The 20,721-nt window shown below is 37.8% G+C and overlaps 1 protein-coding gene and 1 non-coding gene across 2 annotated transcripts in view; both read right to left on the bottom strand.

Annotated features, from left to right (window-relative positions):
* Positions 1-93: 93 nt before the first annotated feature.
* Positions 94-20,721, bottom strand: part of Eif3a (eukaryotic translation initiation factor 3 subunit A) — a 29,139-nt gene continuing 8,511 nt past the window's right edge. The window contains exons 4-22 of the mRNA XM_085834087.1: positions 20,407-20,570; positions 18,408-18,611; positions 16,953-17,157; positions 15,537-15,708; positions 14,640-14,744; positions 14,188-14,286; positions 12,762-12,878; positions 12,370-12,555; positions 11,556-11,903; positions 10,976-11,080; positions 10,522-10,635; positions 9,889-10,011; positions 8,768-8,921; positions 7,609-7,793; positions 6,461-6,549; positions 5,180-5,871; positions 3,064-3,265; positions 2,061-2,260; positions 94-1,282 (exon numbers count right to left, since the gene is read on the bottom strand). Of these exons, the coding sequence (XP_085690213.1) occupies positions 1,059-1,282; positions 2,061-2,260; positions 3,064-3,265; positions 5,180-5,871; positions 6,461-6,549; positions 7,609-7,793; positions 8,768-8,921; positions 9,889-10,011; positions 10,522-10,635; positions 10,976-11,080; positions 11,556-11,903; positions 12,370-12,555; positions 12,762-12,878; positions 14,188-14,286; positions 14,640-14,744; positions 15,537-15,708; positions 16,953-17,157; positions 18,408-18,611; positions 20,407-20,570 (3,688 nt within the window). The 3' untranslated portion in view covers positions 94-1,058. The remainder of the gene's footprint in view (positions 1,283-2,060; positions 2,261-3,063; positions 3,266-5,179; positions 5,872-6,460; positions 6,550-7,608; positions 7,794-8,767; positions 8,922-9,888; positions 10,012-10,521; positions 10,636-10,975; positions 11,081-11,555; positions 11,904-12,369; positions 12,556-12,761; positions 12,879-14,187; positions 14,287-14,639; positions 14,745-15,536; positions 15,709-16,952; positions 17,158-18,407; positions 18,612-20,406; positions 20,571-20,721) is intronic.
* LOC115030052 (small nucleolar RNA SNORA19) lies at positions 13,191-13,322 on the bottom strand. Its single transcript, XR_003835643.1, has one exon. It is a non-coding gene; the product is annotated as a small nucleolar RNA SNORA19 (small nucleolar RNA).

Genomic DNA, 20,721 nt, shown 5'->3' with positions numbered 1-20,721 from the left:
GATACTAACAATGACATATTTTAAGAGCAGTGATAAAAATTCACAGAAACTTAATATATGGAATATAGCACCATTGACAAATCAACACTAACACCAATTATGTAAGTATTTTATTTATCACCAAAGAAAAAAACACAGCAGCAAATTCCGTGTTGGCTTCAATAAGACCAAATGGTTATTACTCTTTTTTTAACACAGCTACTACACTCCAAAATTGAAGTCAACACAGTCATCACTACAAATTACTTGTTGAAATAATCTATCCTGAAAAAAGAAAATTAGGAAAAAGAATTTAAACAATTCCTCCAAACCACACATTTATAAATATTGTCATATTTAAAATGCTTGAAAGGCATGAATTAGTGGAAAAGCAGTTTTGGCAACAGAAAAAAGAAACCCACAACAGTTTACCAAATGCTCTAGGAACCCAATGCTGTACTGTTCTGGATCTGCACTTGAGCAGCATCGTCATGATGATGACTAAAAAATGCTTTATACTCACCTCTCAAGTAAAGTCTACAGAAAACCCCATTACAACCAGTGTTTGTAATGTCTACTACACTGATCATAAGCTATAAACTGCCTAAATGTAGTTAATAGTAAATACCTAAGAAGGTATGTCCCCATTTCTACTGATGGAAAAGCTGTCAGATCAGTTGGCTTAAAGGGTTTTCAAATGTTTCAAGAGAACCTTACCTTATTCCAAATTAATATCTGATACTTCAAAATCAAAACAAAACAAAAAGATCAATTGTATACCAAGATAAGGTGTTTACACCTGAAGGGTTCACATTTTTATTTTTTAGTTTTTTTTTTAACAAATGATTGATGAAATAATGCAACACCTTAAGTTCCAGAAAATGGCATGGTTTTCCAACCTCCTGTGAATACAGTGCATGATCATCTATTATATATGATTAATACAAGTTCATGCTTTTTGTGTTATGGTGAGACAACATTAAAGAATTCAATTTAGACTGGTTGAAGCACAAGTATAATAATCCTTGAATGTGATCAAACCTATGTAAGCCACAAGTTTGACTCCATCATCTTGGGACTTAACGTCGTACTGTGGTCCATCCATCTTCATCAGTTTCATTCTTAGTACGACGAAGGGACTCCCTATCTTTCTCCGCTCTCCAGGATGCTTTCTCTTTCTCACCTTCTCGTTCTCTCTCTCTTTCTCGATCTCTTGAAAGAGCTGGGGGAGGAACACGACGAGGTGGATCCCTCTCTTCAGTCCGGTCATCTTTCCTGTCATCAGTGCGTCTCCAAGAGCTTGCTAGAAAAGTTTAAACATCTTTAAGTGTAGGCTTGTACTATTTTTATTGGTTTAAAATAAACAGACGTCTGCCTGAAACTACTTGGAAAACCCAACAATGCAGAATCACAGTAAAAGCCCCCACATTTTAATTATTGTGTCATTTCTGACCAAAATCTTTAAACTATGAACTTGCAGACATAACTGAAAACTGGAAATATTCTAATGGTCATAAACCTGAGAGTATAACAAAAATCAGAATATGTTAAGTCAAAGAATTTTTCACTCTTGAATTTTATCAAATGAGTTATAAAAACGTGAGATTTTAGTTTATTAGTTTTAATACTCTTCTGATTCTGCTGAGCAAACTGTTAAAAGGCATGTGAGGAAAGTAAGCACAATGGACATTTTAATGTCACTAGAAGTACTTATGGATATGAATTTGTAGAGGTCACTTTCAGGGAGTGAATTCTTTTGTTACCATGTTGTTAGGAGAGAGAAAACACAAAGTCCCTCCTCACTGAGCCAATCGCCAGCCCTAACATCTCCAGGTTTAAATTCTTGTGTTCATCTATGAGGACCTTACATAGTTAATGCTGTCTCCATTTTCATTAATATCAATTTCTGCTGCCTATCATTTAGTGTATTGCTACACTCACCTTGAGAAGAGCTTACGTCACAACCTGACAAGTACACTAAATTTACTCCTATCAGGGTTCATACTAATTTAAAAGAATTAAAAAGCCCCCATCATGCCATAAGCAGTTTTCCAATATTCTAACAGCCAAAATATCTCTACCTTCTTCTCGCTCTGATCTGAGGGGAGGTCCTCTCCGATCTCTATCATCTCTTAAATCCCTTCTGTCTCTCAGGTCTCTCAGATCTCGACGATCATCTCTATCCCGTCGACGGTCTTCCCTGTCCCTATCATCACGGCGACTTGAATCTCTCCAGCTTGAAGATTCTTCTGCTGGTCCTCTTCTCCAGCCACCTTCATCCCTGTGGCCATTTAAAGTGACAAGCTCAGTTCTTTACAGAATATATGGATAATTATAAGCAACACACCATCTGGGTGGTGTTAGTGCACATCCTTAATCCCAGAACTTGGGAGGTAGAGGCAGGCAGATTTCTGAGTTCTAGGCTAGGCTGGTCTACAGATGTGTTCCAGAATAGATAGGGCTACATAAAGAAGCCCTGTCTCAACCGCCCCCCCCAAAGCAACACATTAAATCCAGTTTATTAGTCTAACCTTATCAGAGTTTTAACTAACATCTGAATCTCGTATCTGAGAAAGCAAACAGACCTCACTGTAGTTATTTACCTAAAGATACTACACAACCCATATTCCAAGGGTCACAAAAAAGTTGCTGGCTGCCATTTTCTACTAGATTTGCTAGTGGCAAAGCCATTAAAACAGAGGGAACAAGCCAGGACTTTTACCACTAATAAAAACTGAGTGTGAATTTCAGGTCAACCTGAGTGAGCTACAACACAGAAAGATGCCACCTTCTCAAAAACAAACAAAAAAGGATTAAGACCAACTAAGCTGATCCATTGCTCTAAGTAGGAGTGGTAGACATCTGGAGTGGTTGGTTCCTTTATCAGTTATGTAACCTGCAAACAGCCAACAGGTTAAACATCCATATTCTCATTTTCTAGATGGGGCGAGGGGAGTGTTACTCACACTTTACGTGCACTCTAAGTGGTAAATTAAACTGAAGCATTATTTCTCAAAAGTGATTTGGAATGCACAGCAGAGTTTAAAAGAAACAAACCTGTTACCACAGTAGGTCATTACTAACCTGGGTCTTCTGAAACGATCCTCCCGGTCTCCATCTCTCTCTCTGTCCCTATCTCGTTCAAGGTCCTTGTCATTCTCCTCTCGATCTTGATTATCTCTGTCCTTCTCTTTGTCTCTATCCCATTCACGTTCTTCTGATGGTCTTGATTCTCGAGGTGGACCCCAACTCTCTTCTCTAGCCTTTTCTTTCTCTCTCCATCCACCTAGTTTATAAAAAGAAGCAATTTTATTTTTAACAAATTAACAACTATAGATTTATGTGGTGCTGGGGATTTAACTTGTTTAATCCTTAAGTCAATTACCACTGCCAGATTCTTGATTTCCTTTTTTTAAAGACAGGATTTCTTATTATTCCTTTATTTAGCAATTTATTTATTTATTTATTTATCATTATGGATGTTTGTGAGCCACCATGTGGTTGCTGGGACTCGAACTCACGACCTCCGGATGAGCAGTCAGTGCTCTTAACCTCTGAGGCATCTGACCAGCCCCACCTCCATTTTTAAAAGATTTATTTATTATATGTAAGTACACTGTTGCTGTTTTCAGACACATCAGAAGAGGGTGTCAGATTTCATTAGAGATGGCTGTGAGCCACCATGTGGTTACTGGGATTTGAACTCAGGACCTCTGGAAGAGCAGTCAGTGCTCTTAACCGCTGAGCCATTTCTCCAACCGGGACAGGGTTTCTCTATGTAGGCCTGGCTGTCCTGGGACTAGGCTAGCCTTCAAGTGTGTGAGATCAAAGGTGTGTGCCATTATGCACAGCCTACATTCAAAATATTTATAATCACATAATTAAAACTTGTGGCAATTTCACAATCACGAAGTTCAGGGGGGAAAAGTTGTCTCCTGACACAGATAATGCCAGCTCAGGTTGGTAGCACTGTGCCTCCCAGGATCAGCCCTTTTACAATAAACAAACAAACAAACAAACAAACAAACAAATAAATAAATATCCTTTTTAACGGTCTACTTATTTAGTACTGTGATTTTTTTTCCTGGTTACTTCACTGTCCAAATGACCCTCAAGCATAGGTTAAAGTACAATCTCCAATTTTAAAGGCAAAAGGGTACTAGACAAGGGTTCAGAACTGCTGACCATATATTGATGATAAATCAAGTACTGTTTCCACTAAAGTGGTTTAAACAGAAACACATCAAGAGACAAATTATATATTGATGGGTGGCAGACTATGAAGACACCTAACCTTGTATTTTCCCTAGGATTCCTCAGTACTTGGCAACTTCCTATAGGACACAACTAAAGTTAACTGAGAATCTATCAGACTGTCATTTTACAAAAGGCATGGAAGCCACTAGTCCTAAGGTCACATAGCTGACAGTGAAATATGACCAAAGCAAGAAAAGACAAAAAGGTCTGTCACAGATATCACAACTAGTAAAAGCAAAAAGGTGGTAATTACAAGAAAGTTTTATTCTGGGTACTACAAAAAGAACTGTCAGTAGGGGAAAATGGCAAAAACCAGTTAGTAGGGCAAGGCTCAAAGGAACAGAAGTAGGTAGATTTAAGGATCATCAAAAGGCAGATGAGGGCTGGAGAATGGCTCAGTAGTTGACAGCATATATTGTTCTTGTACCATGTCAGATATCTCATAACTAACTGCCTTCATTCCATTCCCAGGAAATTTGATGCTCTAGCCTCCAAGGACATCTGCATTCACATGTGCATACCCATATATAGGTGTGCATTCACATGTAATTTAAAAATAATGAATCTTTTAAAAAGGAGCTGAGATAAATGGCAAACTTAACACAAAGGCTAAAACAGAAAGCAGAGAACTCCTAATTTACACATTTAAGACAGTAGTTCATAAGAGCAGGTGTGTATTTGGAAGAGTGTCAGTGAGCACTCCCAGAAGAACAAAAATGAGCTCCTAAGTATGACCCCATGGACAGACAGTTGTGTGGACATTTAAAAAGAGTAATTTTTATGTAAAAGCCACTGCATGGGCATAAGGAAAAAGACCTATCTCTTATCTATCTAAAAAGAATATAGTACAACTATCATTTAGCCCAATAATTTCATTTTTTACATGTAAACAAATCTATCAAACATGTCACAAAACATCTTAATTTTAAAACTAGAATCTTACCTGGCTTGACAAATGGTCTCCAAGGACCAGGTCTTGCATCATCACCCCGTCTAGGAATCCTATCATCATCCATATTTCTCCAAGGCCCTCGGTCATCATCTGCACCTCTCCTGGAAATCCTATCTTCAGCAGCATTCCTCCAAGGTCCTCGGTCATCATCCATCCCTCGCCTGGGACCCCTATCATCATCCATGCCTCTCCTGGGACCCCTGTCATCATCAGCATTCCGCCAGGATGACCGTTCATCATCAGCACCTCCTCGTCTTGGCCCCCGGTCATCATCCATCCCACGTCTAGGTCCTCTTTCCTCATCTGCTGTACGCCAGCTTCCTCTCTCATCATCCAGTCCCCGTCTGGGTGGTCTGTCATCATCTAGTCCCCGTCTGGGTGGTCTGTCGTCATCTGTGTGACGCCAGCTTCCCCTGTCATCATCACCAATTCGCCTGGGAGGCCTGTCATCATCTGCATTACGCCAGGAAGGACGGTCATCATCTGTTCCTCTACGAGAAAATCTATCTTCATCGGGACCACGTCTAGGCCCTCGGTCATCATCCAGGCCACGCCTGGGGATGCGATCATCATCCGGTCTAAGAGAAGACTCTCTCTCTTCATCGTCCCCCCCCAAGCGCCTCAGCCGATCCTCATCTCTCCTGTGAGGCCTCTCATCATCCCGAGTTTCTCGTCTCCACTCCCTAAGGAGAAACAAGAAACAGCTTTAAAAACAAAATTTTCAAAAAGAATATGGACCCTTGATTTCACTATTTCTTACAAATCACCAAGTCTAAATTCATTAACTCTGGTCCTTTAAAAATGTTTCTAAATAAAAACTATGCAAAATTCAGTATCTTTAATCAACATAGACTAACAATCAGATAATAGTCTCGAAAAAATTACCTATATATTTTACAATGAGCTTCCTCTAAACTTTAATTTCTGCATAATTTTAAAGCCACTGTTCCCGTCTATCACTAGCAGTTACCATAAAAAATAGTCAAGAACTGAGCAAGTAGCTTAGTAGTAGAGTGCTTGCTATGCTGTTATCAACCTTGAGTTCTATACTCATTACTACAAAGATTAAACAAGCATGTAAATCCAATCCTTGGGAGGTAGAGACAAGATCAAAGTCATCCTAAAGCTACAAAAACCCTCGACACTGGCTCAAATAACAGATGCATACAATTCTTACAGAAACCTCATCACCTTTTTTTCTACACATCTGATTTGATTTTAAATCCCAGACACTAGGATCTAAGACAAAGAGCACTGATCCCACAGTCTTACTTTTCTGGTGGGCCTCTTCTCCACTCAGAGTCAGCTTCTGGTCCTTTCCTCCAGGTGCCTTCTGAATCTCTATCTCCCCACCGAGAGTCCTGCGGACAAAGCAAAAAGGCACATAGTTTATAATTACAACTACTGGAGTTACTACCAGTCAAGCACTTCATTATTTAATTAAACAAACCTCAAGATCCTAAAATAAGACTCTTGGTCAAAATGAGGCACTGCAGCTGTAACTTCATTGCTTGAAGACAGACAACAGGATCAGGAGCTTAAAGCTAACCTTGGCTGTGTGAGATCTCATACTCCCACAGAAATAAAAACCTAGGGACTGGAAAGAGTTAAGTGTATGTACTGCTCTTCTGGAGGATAACAGTTCAGTTCCCAGCACCAACATAAGATGCTCACAACTATCTGTAAACTCCTGCCCCAGTGAATCCAGTACTCAGCACTCCCCCATGTGCATAACTAAAAATAATCTACAGAAATATTATTTTCTGGGAAAAAAAAAAAATCAATAAACAAGCACTTTTGTTTAAAGAGCAAAGCAATAACTCTGAGCTGCTGAAGCACAAGCTGACAGCTAAAACTGGTGAAAAGGGCTCATTTTGTTTGCTTTTCTCTAGGAAATGAGTACAGCCCAAATGAAGCAGAGACAGAAGAGCAGATTTAAGGGACACACATGTTACCATTATGAAAACTGTAGCAGACAGATCTGAAGTATAGAAAGAGATTATGACTGGGGAAACAGTTTAGGAATCAAAAATGACACATGGGCTAATTTAAACTGAATTATGGGCAACAAAACAATTAGAAGAATTCAAGAGATGAGAGAAACAAGTCATTTTTGCATACAAGTAATATCAAGAAGTCCAATTATATCGTTGTACTATACATTTTGAATGAAGTTGGAATGTACCCAATTATCTCTCCCAATTGATGGAGACACTGAATACAAACAGATCTTGGTATCAGTAGTAGTCAGAGAAATCAGGCCACGATAGTACAAGAAAATTCACTGGTATATTTACGTGCAATTAAATAAATGCACAAGGTCTGGGAAGACAGCTCAGTAATAGGGGATTTGCCAGATAAAGTCTAGATTCACACTCCAGCAACAAAGAAAAAACAAAGAGAATAACGTCTATACTCACCTTCCTAGAAAGTGGATCATCACCAAGTCTCCTTTCTTCCTCTCTGCGCCTTTCCCTTTCTTCAATTTCCAGCTCTCTTTGCCGCTTTTTCCTTTCTACTTCTTCTAGTTTCTTGACTCGCTCCTGATACTCTCTAAGTTCTTCCTCCCGTTTTGCTCTCTCAGCACGCTCTCTTTCTTCTCGCTCTATGAAAATTTGTCAGGTTACTCAAATGTGCTTCCCACCCATACTCCTACCATCAGGGTTGCTCTTCTAGTATAAAGCAGAGATGCACTCGTTTTAGAAGGTGATAATAACATGACCAGCAATGTGACCAGCATTTACACATAATCTATGTATTTAATCCTCAGAACCTATATAAAAATGAAAAAAACACCTGATTCTTCAAAGTTAGCCTCTTCTACACATCATACATTCCCAATAATTTAGAAAAACTTAAATTTAAAGTAGATGGGAACCAACAAATAGTGATTAAGATTCAAAAAAACAAACAAGAGCCCCCCGTGCCCTTAAGAAAAAAAAACCCACAAGTAGTCCACCATGATTAGGATGGCCCTACACACTAATCATGCTTTTGTTCAGTCACACAAATCTAGGCAAAATTGGGAGGGAAGAGTATCAACCTAGGAACTATCTCTATCAGACTGGCCTATGGGCATGTCTTGACTGATGATTGCTGTGGGCAAAACCATCCTTGGGCAGGTGTGCCTAGGCTGTGTAAGAAAGGTAGCTGAGCAAGTCAGAGGGACTTATCAAGGAAGCAGCTTTCTTCTGTGGTCTTTGTTTCAGTACCTTGAGCCCCCTGGCAGAAACTCTGGCTTCCCTCAATGATGGACCATGATATGGAATCCAAATAAACCTTCTCTTTATCCCCCAAAGTGCTTTTGGTCAGTGTTTTATTGCAGCAACAGAAACCACACTAGAACTTCAACCGAATATATGGAGTTCCAGGTATAGAACCACCTATGTAATTATCATTAATGGCACAGGATACTAAACCACCAACAGGGAAAGTATAAAAGTATGTAGCTATAGACTGATATAGGAAGCAGCACCAACATATTCAAAGCACTGCGTTATCTGATCCCTTGGTTTTCTAAATAAGATTGTGAAACGTGGCACCCACACACCTATGCAGTTTAACGGTTACTATGGTTACCTTTGAGCATCTGCTCCTCTGCCCTCCTCTGCTCTTCTTCTTCCTTTTCTCTGTAATAAGTTATTTTGCGTTCTTCTTTCCGCTGCCTTTTCCGATCTTCTAGGCGACTATGCCTTTCTTCTGCTAAGCGCTCTTCAAACTGTTTCAGTTTTTCCTGCAAATTCAACAGTTACCCCACAGGCCATTTTTTTAATGATAAACATGAATAACAGTTTTACACTTGGAAGTTCAGACAATCTGAAAACCATAGAAAGTGGCCACCAAATAAATCCAAAAGCAGAATCTCTTAATGGGTTAAGAAATATTGTGTCATATTTGTTAAATTTTGAATTATTAGTATTATCTACACACTGGACTAGTATCACTGAGAGCTGAGTGCTTGCCTGGCACATCTGAGGTGGGTAGTTTCAACTCCCAGTTTCACCCCCTACCTCAAAAGTCACATTTTACTTATAATAAAGAAACTGACTCAGAGCTTTTAACAACAAACTATCTTTGATATAGCTCATTTCTTTTTTAGAACTCACTACATAGACCAGGCTGACCCACAACTCAGATCTGCCTGCCTATGACTCCCAAGTGCTATTATTAAGATAATGTACCTAGATGCCTGGCCGTGATCTAATTCACTTCTGAATCAAATAGTAAAAATAAAACTTAGGAAAAGGGCTGGAGAGATTGCTCAGCAGTTAAGAGCATTGACTGCTCTTCTGAAGGTCCTGAATACAAATCCCAGCAACCACATGGTGGCTCACAACCATCTGTAATGAGCTCTAACGACCTCTTCTGGTGTGTCTGAAGACAGTTACAATGCACTTACATATAATAATAAATCTTTAAAAAAGAAAAAAAAGAATCTAGAGGTAGCTATCTGGTAGGCCTGAAATTCCATCCTGCAACTGCCCCAAAAATCCCACACTTCAAAAAGATCAAAAGAATCAACTTTCATCTTTGAAACGCTTGAAAAGATTAAAATATCTCCCAACTCATCTATACAAATACTGAGTAATTACCTGTTAATTACCTGTGTTAAGGGAAAATCCTCAAAAGAAAACTCAAAGTTCAAAATTAAACTTTTCCCTAAACAAAACAAACAAAAAAAGACCCCATAGTGAGCTTACCTCATAGACAGACTGCCGGGCAGCTTTGAGCCGCATCACAAATAGATCTCTGTCTTCCAACATTCGTGACATCCTATTCTTATGCTCCAGAGCTTTTTCTCGTTCTAGCTGCATTGTAGTGATCTGAAAGTACACAACACTAGGTAATCTCCAAAGCATCACCCCAGGAAGATGCTCACGTTCCTTACACTGAGAAGCTTCCCCTTCCCCTGTATTTTGCAGTGAAAACAGAACATCCCAACAGATCCCTAATGGAAGTCCTATAAAAGCCTCCATACTGTCCCAAGTATTTTCTATTTCTGCTTAAATACGTATGCCTAAGGAGAATTATCACAAAATCCTAACTTATGCTTTAAAAAACAGTAAGAATTAACAACATAATCCTGTAAGTCTCCAGATGGTAGACCCTGAGACTTCAGATGCCCAGGGCCCCACAAATATGACCTCTCTCTCATTTGTGTGCACATAAGGCTGTAATTAATAGTTTCTTATTAAACCTTTACTTTGAACCTTTCTTTTTCCAGTAAACAGTCGTTAAAGCATTACATCTAGCAAAAGAATTTAAAAACTTTTTCTGGCTGACTTATAACTTAGCTTATGGTCTATGACACCACAATGAAATGAAAAGCTTACTCTTTCTTCTTCTTGCTGTTCCCACAGGTCCATGTCTTTAACCCTTTGTTCCTCATAAGCACTCTTTATTAAAGGAATTTCTTCCAAACGCTTAGCTCTCTCAAAATAGTCAATCTGAATGGGATGGAAACAAATGCAGTGTTACAAAATAACCCCCTTTTTTGTTTTGTTTTGTTTTTTGACACAGGACTATATACTGTCTGCCCTGGAACTTCCTCTAAAGACCAAAATGAACTCAAACTCAGAGATCAACCGGCCACTGATTCCCAAGTGGAGGATTAAAGGAATGCACAAACACCACCTGGCCAAAATAGATTCTTTTTAAGTTATATGAAAAGATTAGCAATGCCACTAGGCAGGAGGATCAAGAATTCAAGGGCAATCTCAGCTGCATAGCAGTTTAAGGGCAGTTTGGAGACCTTGTTTAAAATCCATCAATCTACCCTCTCATTACCTTCTTTTCTTGATTCTTCAGGCGTTCCTGAAGTTCCTTCTTTTCTTTCTCCAGTTGTTCAACCTGTTTGGCCATAATAAAATCTGGATCCAGTTCTTCAAGGTCCTGATGGCAACACAAAGGCAGAATTGTACTTACTTATTTGTGTCAGAGCTTCTCTCTACAGAGCCCTGGCTATCCCAAATCCACTATGTAGAGCAAGCTGGCCTTGAACTCAGAAATTCACCTGCCTCTGCCTCCCTGAGTGCTAGGATTAAAGATGTGTGCCACAATTCCTGGCTCTAAATACTTTTTAGAAGATCTGAAGATTTAAATACTTTTAGAAGATTTTAATTATGGGGAAGAGTGTATGTGCACTTGAGTACAGATGCCTGAATGTCAGAAACTAAACTTGGTTGGCTCTTCTAGAAAAAGCAGTACATGTTCTTACCCATTAAGCCATCTTCTCCAAGTCACAAATTAAATACAAATATAATTAATAATCAGCTGCTTTCTAGAATTTTCTACTTAAATGGGTACTCAGTCAGGAAAAATGCCAAAATTAACCAAATGGGAGCTCAAGAGTAAAGAAACTACATACTTCAATGTCAATATCTTTAAATGCTTTGGCGCCCAGCTCTGTCTTCTTGATCTGCTCTAACCGCTCCCGAACAGTTTTCTTCTTGATTTGCTCGTGTTCTTGAAGGATTCGTTCCTTCTCTCGCTCCTTTGCCTCTTGGCGCAGCCTTTCTTCTTCAGCCTTCCGTACTTTCTGGAGTTCAGCTTCTCTCTGCTCGAGTTCTTCCTTCTCACGTTGAATATTCAGACTCTCAAGACGCTCTTTTCTTTCCTCAATTGTCTGTCTCCGAGCCAGGATCCTCTGGTGCTCTTTTCTTGAATTTTTAAGATATGCATTAACTGCCAACTGATGCTGTTCTTCTTTCTCTTGCTTCAAAAAAAAAATGCATTTACAATGATCATAACTATATCCTGGTATTGGATAGCAATAGTAAAAATAATTGTGAAACACTGGCTTTCAATGAATTATGTATTTAGATAATGTTCTAGTACAAACTACTGTGTTACTTTCCAGTCTCTAACAATGACACAACCTAAGACACCATTTATTGTTCTTGGCACCAAATGTATTCTGTCAAATCAAAAAAATATAAACAGAGCTCATCAATAATAACTAAGCAAGAACCCAATCACCTCAACAACTGGGCCACAGCCGATTATTACTATAGAACCATGAGACATATTTAAAGGCAGTTCCATGGCTTGTTTGACAAAAGCATCTCAACACCAGTGAACAGGAAATCATAAAATCCCTTCTGCAGATTTCATCTCTAACCATATTGTGAAATGTAAGTCCTTCAAAACTTTTATAGCTCATATCTCCTCAAGATACATACCAGAATGTGAGCAGGTTTGATGACTTCAAGTGCTTTTGCAAGCACTGAGGACATGGCTGTGAGCTGATTTCTTATTTGTTCTGAAGGCATGCTCTGCAGATGAGGACCAATTGGGGCATCTTCTCGAGTTGCATAATTCAAATCTGATCCAAAACTCAGAGTCCGGGAAGTATGATCAATACGTACCTTTAAAAATTAAATTATAAATAACCAAGCATATATTACAACTGAATGAGAAAATTATCAAGCCAAAGTTAATAGAAAAGTAATGAAAGTCTGCTCAATGGAGTTTTTAAAAGGTACCATTATACCAAAAACAGAGAAACGAAAGATTTGTGTCTTTCTAGTTCTCAAAGACCTACCAACCTGCCAATGCTCCTTATAACACATACCTGCAGGTCACAGTGCCTGGCTGCATCTACTATGGCCCGTTCCAGTTGGAAAGCATCAACAAAAGGAACCAGAGAAGTCAAACGAGAAAACTCAATGCTCTGATAAATCTGTGCCACCTGCACAAAAAAACACAGGGTTAATAACAACAGCTACTACTTAATCACATGTTTTCTGTAAAATTTCATGATAGCTACAGGAAGCAGAAATTATGCACATTGTTCAAAAAGGGAAAAACTAAAGTTCATACAATTCAGCCCAGCAATAGACTACTGGAACTTGGGTTTCAAGCCCAGGTTCCAAATCATATGCTATGACCACATTATACATATCTATGTTCTGAATTCCCAATTTCATAAATGAAAAAACCTAATGGTCACATTCATAGATAAAGTCCTGCTACTTACCCCAATACAAATATTTCTAATTCTTTTTGTCTGAAGGAGACTGGCAGAATTACTATATTCAGTTACTCTGCTAATTAACCTTCAACTATTTGTATAGCACATAAGAAATAACACTGCTCACATTTTCAAAAGAAAGCAGGTCAATGAAATGTGCAAACATATCCTAATAACTCCTCACGAAATAAAGTACAAAGCACTTATTTCACTAATAAACCGCATCACTTAACCACAGTCATGACACTGGCCTAAAATGATGAAAACACTAATAGCTAGTGTGAGCAAACTGTAAGATGCTCTTGTAATATACTGCTAAAGTCTATTATATAAACTATGTCACTAATTCCACATATTTATTACAGAAGTCTCACTCAATATGCAAAGGCATGAGCCTGTTATATATTTGATGCTGTAACAATTTCTAATGAGAAACCCCGAAAAGGAGCTCCAGTGGCACTGGAAAGAGGTGTTTTCATTACTATTATCTGAGCAAGTACACTATGGATCTTTCAGACTATAAAAAAATCCTGTAGGTCACCCTATATTAACAAAGAAAACTCAGATCTAGGCATAATGATGCACACCTTTAATCTCAGGACTCAGGGGAGCAGTAACCCATTTCTAATAAAACTCAAAGTATCTGGCAAGGGAAGAAAATTAGGAGGGAAGAAGTGGTTAAGTCATTGACTCTGCTTTAAAATTACAAAGAATTGGGCAGGAGTGGAACTTGGGGTAGCTTTCACTTGTTAAATCTAAATTTTTTTCAGTCATGTCATCAAAATAGTCATGTGGCTATGGATGACAGAGGATTCCCAGAGCCAACCAGTTTAGCTAATTTGTGAGCAGCAGATTCAGTGACAGAGACCTCAAGATAGAAAATAGCAAAGACAGCCAATATCCACATCTAGTCTCCATATACTTGTGTGCACATATACAAAACGAGTATGTATATATAATACATGATATATACAAAGTCAAGGGCACAAATCTCAGTTTCTCCATAAATCATTTGCTTTTATTTTACCTGTTGCAGAAGGCGGAGTATGGTATTGTTCTGGAGTTGTGGTACATATTGTTGCAATTCTGGTTCCTTTTCAGGTTGTTCCCTAACCCAATTTAATACCTATAAAATCAATTAAGTTGGACAAAAAAAGTTCATATGCAGCAGACACAAGGACAGTTCACATTCTTTTAACTTCTTTATACAAAACAGCATATATAAACATAAAATTCATCCAACAACACTATCAATTCTTGTCTGAAAGTAACTGACAGAAGTGGCTAAAGTAGTCATGCTAATTTACCTCCCCAACTGTTTAGCATCAGAAATATCTTTTCTCTTGATATGAAGAAAATAAAATATGCCATCCTCAACACATAGGGGAACAATGACAATGTTCTTTACACAAGTACAATGCTCAACTGCAATTATGACAGCCATATAGTAAAGAGCAAAATGCCTATCCCAAAGCCTACCTTTGTAACTCTTTCACAGAGTTTTAGTGGGTTGAATTCCACCTCCAACCAGTTGTAAAGGTCTTTCACTTCAGGGACAACATACTGTAGCACACTGAACCTGACCTGTAGTAAGAAAGCAAAAAGTTTAACTGCTAAAGGAAATTTCCCAACTGGGAATCTGAACTGACTATAAATTAAAACTAGATTATCTAGTAATTCCCTGGAAAACTCAACAAATACCCAAATACAATACCCATATTGTTTCTATTTATAATTAACAGTGCCCCCCCCCCAAAAAAAACACCAAAAAACTTGAAAATAGAATAAACCAAAAAGTAAAATGCTATACAAGTATCACAAAATCACCAGGACAGCACTATTCTTTTTAGAGAAAAGTTTAAAAAGCTCAATGTCAATTAACAGGACAGGAACATGTTCATCTAACAGCTCTGGTCTCATCATCAGGCTCTACATACATTCAGTCAATCAATCATATTTAAATAATATTCAAGAAAATAACTGCAGCTGTCTTAAATGCCTTTTTCTTATCACTGTCACCTAATCATGGCAAATGATTTATATGAGTATTCTAAGTGATCTGGAGATAATTTCAATTTTATATGATTTTATGTAGATCACATGCAAATACAACCACTACCCTATTCCAGACTACTAGCACATTGATGTTCACTGGGATCTGAATCAGTAATCAGTAAGTACTTGATTCACCATATACCCAATGAACCACTGCTTTAACCAATTGTCTCAAATGAGCAATGTACCCATTTCATCAGTGGTTTCCTGTTCACACAGCAGAAGCCTGACAATGAATCTGAATTCCCAATACTTAATCATGAATTAAAACTTTCCACAAAAAGTTTACTCTACAAAGAGATACTTAGAACTTATACTAACCATATCATTAATTAGGCCGATTCGTGTGGGTGGGGCTTGAAGACCTAGCAATGTGGCAAGGCGTCGCTGCTTCTCAACTATAATACCATCCATATCCAAAAGTCGTGCAATATCAGTTCGCTCAGGAGTAATAGGAATGGAAAGAGTCGCCAAAAGGACTCTAGTAGACATTCTGTGGTGAACAAAATTTTGTTTGTTGAGACCATAAATGTGCTTCTCTTTAATTACTTATGTATACCAGATTATATATAGCATATCATGAAAACTGAACTTGGAGGAAATGAAGCCTTACAGACTCAATCTCATCAACACTGAATGTGGCCCAACAGCAGTAAAGAAACACTTCCTTACCAAAATAACTAACTAAAGGTATCTTTAGAAACTAAGAAAATAGACTTTAAGTAAACACAATTATGACAGAGAATAGAAAGGGAGAGAAAAAGCTAAATTTTCATTTCCCTGAAACACAAAAAGTCAGTACTATAGAATGCTAAGCAGCACAAGTTTCAGTGCCCAGGAGTAAATGTCTCAACAGTATTAAAGCATTTGTGGAAAGTTGTTTCATGCCTAGCTCCCAAATAGTCCCCATTTTATGATTCATATTATAAAAAAAATTGGGGGATGGGAGGGCAGGTAGTGGTGGTGCACACCTTTCGTCCCAGCACTCAGGAGGCAGAGGCAGGCAGATCTCTGTGAGTTTTAAGACCAACCTCCTGATCTATAGATCAGGTTCTAGGATAGCCAAGGCTACAGAGAACCATCTCAAAAAGCAAAAACCAAAATAAAACAAATAAAAACACAAAATATGAACTATTTTACCAAGGTACCAAAAAATTTATTTTTACCGTTTCCCAGGCTAGTGATATAAATTGTAGTTTTCTTTAAAAAATTATGCACCATCATCAATGAATGAATGAGCCACAGTTCTTAGCCATGTAATATTGAGTAAACAGAACCTCTCCCACCCACCCAGTATACTACACTGTTAATAGAAGCTAAGTGTAACACATTACATAACATTTTTTCAACTAACAGTGGGTTTACCAGGATATAACCCTACCACATTAATGTTTTATAACTAGGAAGGAAAAAAACTTAATGGAACTAATTACCCAAATATCCAACTTTCTCTAAGAATAGAATCCCATGTTAAGCTACCTCTATGAGTACATAATCTTCTCATTTGGGTTTCTGGTAGCATTTTTTCAGGGGGCAGGAAGGATAGAAGATGGCCCAATTCTCCAATGGAGACACTTGGTAGAGACAACTAGAGTCTTCCTGGCCCCTAAAGAGTAGAGTCTAGGAATAGTGATAAACATCCTACTAAGCCATAGCAGGATTTGGTCAATTTAAAATGTCTTAGACCATACTACCATTTAGTTTAACCTCACTACCATCCAACTGTAACATTCTTACCTTTGCATCTCTTCTTGTGTAAGATTCTTCCTCATTTCTCTAGACAGATGATAAAGACGATGAAGTGTAGATGCATGGAACAAAGCATTTCCAGATTTCCAAAACACTGTTGAAACTTTGTTATAATAATTTGCCATCAACTGAGGCTTAGGTGGTTTTTTAGACAAGGAAAATAGTCCATGAATATCTTCCACAGCTTTGAAGGCTTCCTAAAATTTTAGAAATTAAACAAATCACTTTATTTAAAAACCAAATGCAAATCTCTTTCGAAACGTAAAGATTATAAATAATAACACAAATCAAAAATGCCCAACATGGCTTTTATTTCTAAAATGTCGGATGAGAGATCGTAATAATTATAAAAATGCTATATTGAAATATTTATAAACAATTTAGATAATAGTGTAACTATAGCACAGTAAGAAACTATTTGCTTATTAGCATACTACTTGGGACAATTAGACACAATAGAATACAGGTGATATAAAGGAGTAAGGGGAAATTGTGGTCATGAAATAAATGAAAGAATAAATAATAAAAAAAAAGAATCCAGATCTGTGAGTGATGGCCCAATGGATGAACATTTCTTTAAGCTTATCCATTTTTCCTAATAATGTTTGCTTGTCCTCTACAAGTAATTTAAGATGGGTGTCCCTATAAAAAAGAAAAACAAGACTATGGATAAGAACAGAAAAATTAAACCAATTTTCACTTGGCCCATTAATTGACTTTATATTAAATATAAAAGCCTTTAAGTTATAAAACAACAAAATGTTGAGGGACTATCCTAAGGAGGAAGGAGCTTTTCAGTATCACTGCTATCTCTAAAATGCAGCTTACATGATGTATGTACGATGCTCAAGCAGCACTTCTCCAGACACAGAAAAGGACATGTGTGGTTTAAACACAGAGAAAAGGACGTGTGTGGTTTAAACATAGAAAAGGACATGTGTGCGGTTTAAATTTTTGATCACCAACAAATGTTTCATCAGATTAAACACAAAACTGTAAGGAAACTGCTAGTTGTCTTTAGATGTAATCAGCGGCGTTGCACATGCCCTGGGTTTGGTACCCAGCACAGAAAGGCATGCATACGCACAAACCAAACCTCCCATACCAAAACCAAACAAAATGGGGTGGGAGGGCAAAAGCACCTCCGTCTTTGCAATGTTCCCCCATATGTCTATCATCAAACTCACCAGCAGTACATAGAAAGGTACTAGTCATAGAACATTGTATCAGTCATAATGGAGGTTTTTTTTTTTCATAAGATCATTACATGATTTGGTCCCCATCTTGCAAGCAATTAAGAACTGAAATATGAACTTCCTGTTTAGAGATCTTCTTGCTCTATCAAACAATCTTAAATTCTCAGGTTACTTCCTGAAATTAACCAGTAATACTAGTACTTAAGAGGAGAAAAGCAGTGATGTGATACTAAGCTAATAGTTAAACTTGCCTGCCATAATTCCATGCTGATAGCACTGTCCAACTGAACAAGTCTGGTTTCCAAATGCATGGACTGGCTCTCTGGATTATTAAGATTAATTGCTGTGCTTTGGTTATGGTGGCGCTGAATCTGGGATAAGTGCATTCGCAAGTTGTCACATAGCTTGCGGAACTCAGCCTTCCGAGTATACTGGAGGCAGAATTTGAAAGCTGTAAGCATAATTGTCAAACAAGAATTAGATATTTTTTTGTCAACTTAAATATCTGAGTAAGTTTTATCTGTCACATATTAAGATAAACTTTAACAAAATTAACTAAACTCACCATTAACTCCCTCCATGTACTACCTATGACACAACTCTGAATACAAAGCAAACCAAGACATGGTCATCAGTTCTAGCCCAAAATAAATTCTAGTAATTTACAAATAGGAGATGAATGGAATCTAAATGTAGAAAAGACTGGAGAGATCTGCCTACTCCAGAGGACCCAGGTTAGATTCTCAGCACCCACTGTAATTCTAGTTCCAGGCTCCCCAGTGTCATCTCTGGCCTCTGCAGGCACCAGGCATGCACATGGTACACAGACATACTCACAGTCAAAACACCCTCACACAAAAAATTAAATTAATTCAAAACAAACTTAGAACTCACCTTTAAAGACCTAAAGAACAAAAACTTGTAGGCTGGAATACAAAGAACCTACATAATGTACAAATAGTATTTCTAACTCAAAAAATCTAAAACAAGCAATTTGATTTAACCTCAACTCAGTATTTTTATCAACTCAGAAAAGGCCCAAGTTTGCTTGAGGACATGAATATTCACATATGGCATACACATAGAGGTTCCAATATTCCTACTAAAACAGTCTTAGTTGAAAGTACCAACACATAAAGAAATTATGAGCCAGGTGTGATGTGTGCCTGTAATCCTCAGTACCCGAGAGACAGGGTTAAAGATTAAGACCAACCAAGCCTAAACTACACAGGAAAACAAGACAGAAAGACAAAAGAAATAAATTAAGAGAGTAATCATCTCTTAAGACTGGCAATGCAAGCTGTAAGTATAAAAAACAGGGAGGAAAAAAAAGTCAAGTCACTCAGTTACAAATCTATTTTCACTGGAGCAAAGAATGCTATCAGGAATACTAACTATTCTTACAGGGTCCTGAATTCAATTCCCAGCAACCACATGGGGGCTCACAACCATCTGAAAATGAGACCTGATGCCCTCTTCTGGTGTGTCGGAGGACAGCTACAATGTAGTCATATACCTCAAATAAGTAAATCTTTAAAAAAAAAAAAAAATGCTGTCAATCTAGTCCTTTAGAGATAAGTGTATGCTGAGAGGCAACAGAGTAGGAAGTGATAGAAGTACTACTATGTAAGAACAAAAAGGAAAAAAACAAATACAGTGGGCATATTGGTGCTTGCCTTTAATCCCAACACCCAAAAAGCAGAAAGAGACAGATTTTTGAGATCAAGGCCACCCTGGTCTAAAGTGAATGCCAGGATAGCGAGGACTTACAGAGAAGCATGTCTTCCCCTAAAATAAATCCAAGTATGTAAGGCTATCCAAAAAATGGAGAGGTAAGAGATTGGGGATGAGGGGAGCATGCAATACATGTGACATGGAACCAAGAAGAAGGAATATCTGGTATTTTGGTGGGGAGACAGGGCCAACATAGAGAAAGCAAGGAGTTGACAATAAAGGGTGGGGGGTGATGATCAGGAATGAATTAAATATCATAATGGACCCTACTACTCTGTGCTAACTTTAAAAGCAGAAAAGGGTTTCAAAAGTCAGAAGAATTTCATATGGAAAATATTAACTGTAAAGACAAATATCTTCTTCAGCTACTTATCTAATAAATGTCAATCTCATTTTACTAAGGATAAAACTAGTTCTATTTTTAAATAGTATAGAGAACTGAAAGTTACTCTACAAAATTCTAAAGTCAACTTTTCAAATCAGTTTATTTATATTTTACACTGTCATTTTACCTTGTTGGGCGATATCATGGTAAAGGCGCTCTACTCTAGAATTGTTTCGAAGAAGGTCCAAACACTGCCTGTATGATTCCCACAGGAACTTGACCCAGGGAGTCAGTAGCAATCTGTCAGTACGATCCTGAGTATCTTCCCCACTTACTGCACTTAAGAGAACACTACAAAGAAAAATGCATTGAAAACTATTTTAGATCATTTCCTACTTTGCTGTGATCAGAAATTCCAAACCAACAATGACCACATACAGAATCTCATATACACTATCAAGCTGTCCCTTATCATCTGTACCAAAATTCTTAATCTACATAA

This window comes from Mus caroli, unplaced genomic scaffold (genome assembly GCF_978045245.1).
Source record: "Mus caroli unplaced genomic scaffold, Mus_caroli_1 scaffold_20, whole genome shotgun sequence".
In the NCBI taxonomy this organism is placed as follows: Eukaryota; Metazoa; Chordata; class Mammalia; order Rodentia; family Muridae; genus Mus; species Mus caroli.
This window is presented reverse-complemented; position numbering and strand designations above follow the sequence as displayed.